Source organism: Moschus berezovskii, chromosome 19, assembly GCF_049115385.1.
Source record: "Moschus berezovskii isolate FMDL1 chromosome 19, NW_MosBer_1.0, whole genome shotgun sequence".
NCBI classification, from domain to species: Eukaryota; Metazoa; Chordata; class Mammalia; order Artiodactyla; family Moschidae; genus Moschus; species Moschus berezovskii.
In genome coordinates this window covers 4,135,405-4,138,813 of record NC_142478.1, presented here as the reverse complement: position 1 = coordinate 4,138,813, position 3,409 = coordinate 4,135,405, and the positions used below count along the sequence as shown (strand labels likewise).

At 41.7% G+C, this 3,409-nt stretch overlaps 1 protein-coding gene across 1 annotated transcript; it reads left to right on the top strand.

The window, feature by feature from the left end:
* Window positions 1-426: 426 nt before the first annotated feature.
* On the top strand, window positions 427-1,581 carry NPY2R (neuropeptide Y receptor Y2). The gene has a single exon (XM_055405721.1). It carries the CDS (start codon window positions 427-429, stop codon window positions 1,579-1,581), a length of 1,155 nt encoding a protein of 384 aa, XP_055261696.1.
* Window positions 1,582-3,409: the final 1,828 nt, after the last annotated feature.

Here is a 3,409-nt window from a genome sequence, read left to right as displayed (position 1 = left end):
GCAGAGAAAATTAATGAAAGCATGCATGCATGGACAGCTCAGCATGTCATGCAAAACAGAACCTATTCAAGAATGCAAAAGAGAAGTACTTTAATGCCAAAAATTGGTTACACAAGTGATGAAAGCCAAGCAGAGGATGTTGAGGCCACACAGGGATAAGCAAGAGCAAAGAATCATCACTACCTCCAGCTAGAGGGACATGGGGAGAAAGTGGTGTGACTGAAGCCAGGGACCATGTGCCTCCAACTGGAAACAAAGTCACTGCAGGCCATTCCTGTGGGACCCAGGTACTTTAGGGATCGAAGGACAGCTACTTTGAACCCCAGCCAAAATGAAACCAATCCATTTGTGATATTCCTTGCACCCTTAAGTTTTCCTTATTTCATACTTGTCCATTTTTTAAATTGTAGATTCTTGTGCTAGCTGATGAAAATGGGCCTATTAGGTGCAGAGGCTGATGAGAACCAGACAGTGGAAGAAATGAAAGTGGATCAGTTCAGTCCAGGACACACCACTCCTACAGGGGAGCTGGCCCCTGACTCTGAACCAGAGCTTATAGACAGCACCAAGCTGATTGAGGTACAGGTGGTCCTTATATTGGCCTACTGCTCCATCATCTTGCTTGGGGTGATCGGCAATTCCCTGGTGATCCATGTGGTGATCAAATTCAAGAGCATGCGTACAGTAACCAACTTCTTTATTGCCAATCTGGCTGTGGCGGATCTTCTCGTGAACACCCTGTGCTTGCCATTTACACTTACCTACACCTTAATGGGGGAGTGGAAAATGGGTCCTGTCCTCTGCCACTTGGTGCCGTATGCCCAGGGCCTGGCCGTCCAAGTGTCCACCATCACCTTGACAGTGATTGCCCTGGACCGGCATCGCTGCATTGTCTACCACCTCGAGAGCAAGATTTCCAAGCAGATCAGCTTCTTGATTATTGGCTTGGCTTGGGGTGTCAGCGCCCTGCTAGCAAGCCCCCTGGCCATCTTCCGGGAGTATTCACTGATTGAGATTATCCCTGACTTTGAGATTGTGGCCTGTACTGAGAAGTGGCCTGGAGAGGAGAAGGGCATCTATGGCACTGTCTACAGTCTTTCCTCCTTGCTAATCCTGTATGTTTTGCCCCTGGGCATCATCTCTTTTTCCTACACTCGTATCTGGAGTAAACTTAGGAACCATGTCAGTCCTGGAGCTGCTCATGACCACTACCATCAGCGGAGGCAAAAAACCACCAAAATGCTGGTGTGTGTGGTGGTGGTGTTTGCGGTCAGCTGGTTGCCCCTCCATGCCTTCCAGCTTGCTGTTGACATTGACAGCCATGTCTTGGACCTGAAGGAATACAAACTCATCTTCACTGTGCTCCACATCACTGCCATGTGTTCCACTTTTGCCAATCCGCTTCTCTATGGCTGGATGAACAGCAACTACAGAAAGGCTTTCCTCTCAGCATTTCGCTGTGAGCAGAGGTTGGACGCCATTCACTCTGAGGTGTCTGTGACGTTCAAGGCTAAAAAGCACCTGCAAGTCACAAAGAATAATGGTTCCAACGATTCTTTCACAGAGGCTACCAACGTCTAAGGCAACTGACATGTGAAAATCCATGGGTGAATTCTGACCAGAGCTGTAAACCTAGTTTAGGAGAGCATGCAGGTGCATCCTCATTTCCCATTTTAAGGAAGCATTTCACTGGAAGCATATGCAGTATATATAATTCAGGGAAAACTGGTCAGCAGAGTCTAACAAAAACATTCAAATTCAAAGACAAGGCAGCATAACAGTTTGCTTATGGTTACTTGGATGTTAGGTTGAAATATGAGTAAAAGCAGAAAGAAATGGTTTTGACTGTTTCCAAGAGTGAAGGAAACATGAGCAAGGAATTGATGTTAGCAGCATTGCCAAAAGATGTGGTTAAAAAAACTGACTTTCAAATCATAGGTTAGAGGATAGGTTGGGGATGATGTATAATTCACTGTTACCCACCCCCTCATCTGATGAAAAGTCTACCAAACACCAATTTCCCTAGAAAGGCGTAGACTCTTCTCTGTTGTATTTTGGCTTTTTGTTATTCTTCCTGTGGACTAAAACCATCAGAGCACATTGCAGGTAAACATTACCAACTATTTGCATGACTTCAAGGAAATAAACTGAATTTTCTGTGTGATTAGTGTTTTGACAAACGATGTGGGAAATCTTTACCATTCAGTTAGCCAGTTGTTTTCTTAAAACCAAATGCACATTTAACGAAAAGTTTCTTCAACTTAGAATTGAAGGATGAAATTCTCAGAGAAATATAAACCTTCATTCAACTTCTCATTACAAGTTGTCTCTGCTTTCAGTTCAGTTCAGTTCAGTCGCTCAGTCGTGACCGACTCTTTGCAACCCCATGAATCACAGCACGCCAGGCCTCCCTGTCCATTACCAGCTCCCGGAGTTTACTCAAACTCATGTCCATCGAGTTGGGGATGCCATCCAGCCATCTCATTCTCTGTCGTCTCCTTCTCCTCCCACCCCCAATCCTTCCCAGCATCAGAGTCTTTTCCAGTGAGTCAACTCGTCGCATGAGGTGGCCAAAGTATTGGAGCTTCAGCTTTAGCATCAGTCCTTCCAATGAACACCCAGGATCGATCTCCTTTAGAATGGACTGGTTGGATCTCCTTGCAGTCCGAGGGACTCTCAAGAGTCTTCTCCAGCTTTATATAGTTACTATTTGGGTAACAAATAAGGATGTTTAATCATTGCTAATTGTTATAACGTTTTGAACACATTATTTCTGTATTGGAGCTGAGCTTGTCTTCACTGAGAATTAAATCAGATTAGGAAATAGTTTCATGGCATTTTGTAACATTTTGTGCTTATTTGTAAGCAGTTTTTGCACTGGTACATAAGTGTAATGTGTTTACTGCAGTATTATTATTTTTTTAAAAATTTATCTTCCATGGACCCATTCATGATTCATAGAACAATATAATTTCATCAAAATGGAACCTTTCTGGTAAGAAATACTAAAAGCATTACATGCATTCCACTTTGGAAATGTTCAATTTGGACCAATTTCAACATAAATTATCCTTCTTTGGAAATAATTAGCTATATTTTTTGGGTAACTTAGGAATATATACATAATAAAATTTTACCTATAAACAGTGGAACATATACGCTAGAGTTTTTTCTTTAATGATTTTGTGAATGCAATTTTTATTTCAATATTATCCAACCAAAGATGTTAAAACTCTATTACGTTTATAAAGAATAAGTGAGATGTTAAAATAAACTGAGCTTTGGATGCTATTAATGAAGTTTCATCATAAACATATGTTTATAAGTATGACTGAATTTATTTCCTTAAATTTTAAGTAAATTCAACATGAGTGTTGCATTTAGTTATAAACATTAACTTCATGAACAG

Coding starts and splice junctions, on each gene's coding strand:
- NPY2R (XM_055405721.1), top strand. CDS start 427: ATGAAAATGGGCCTATTAGGTGCAGAGGCTGATGAGAACCAGACAGTG.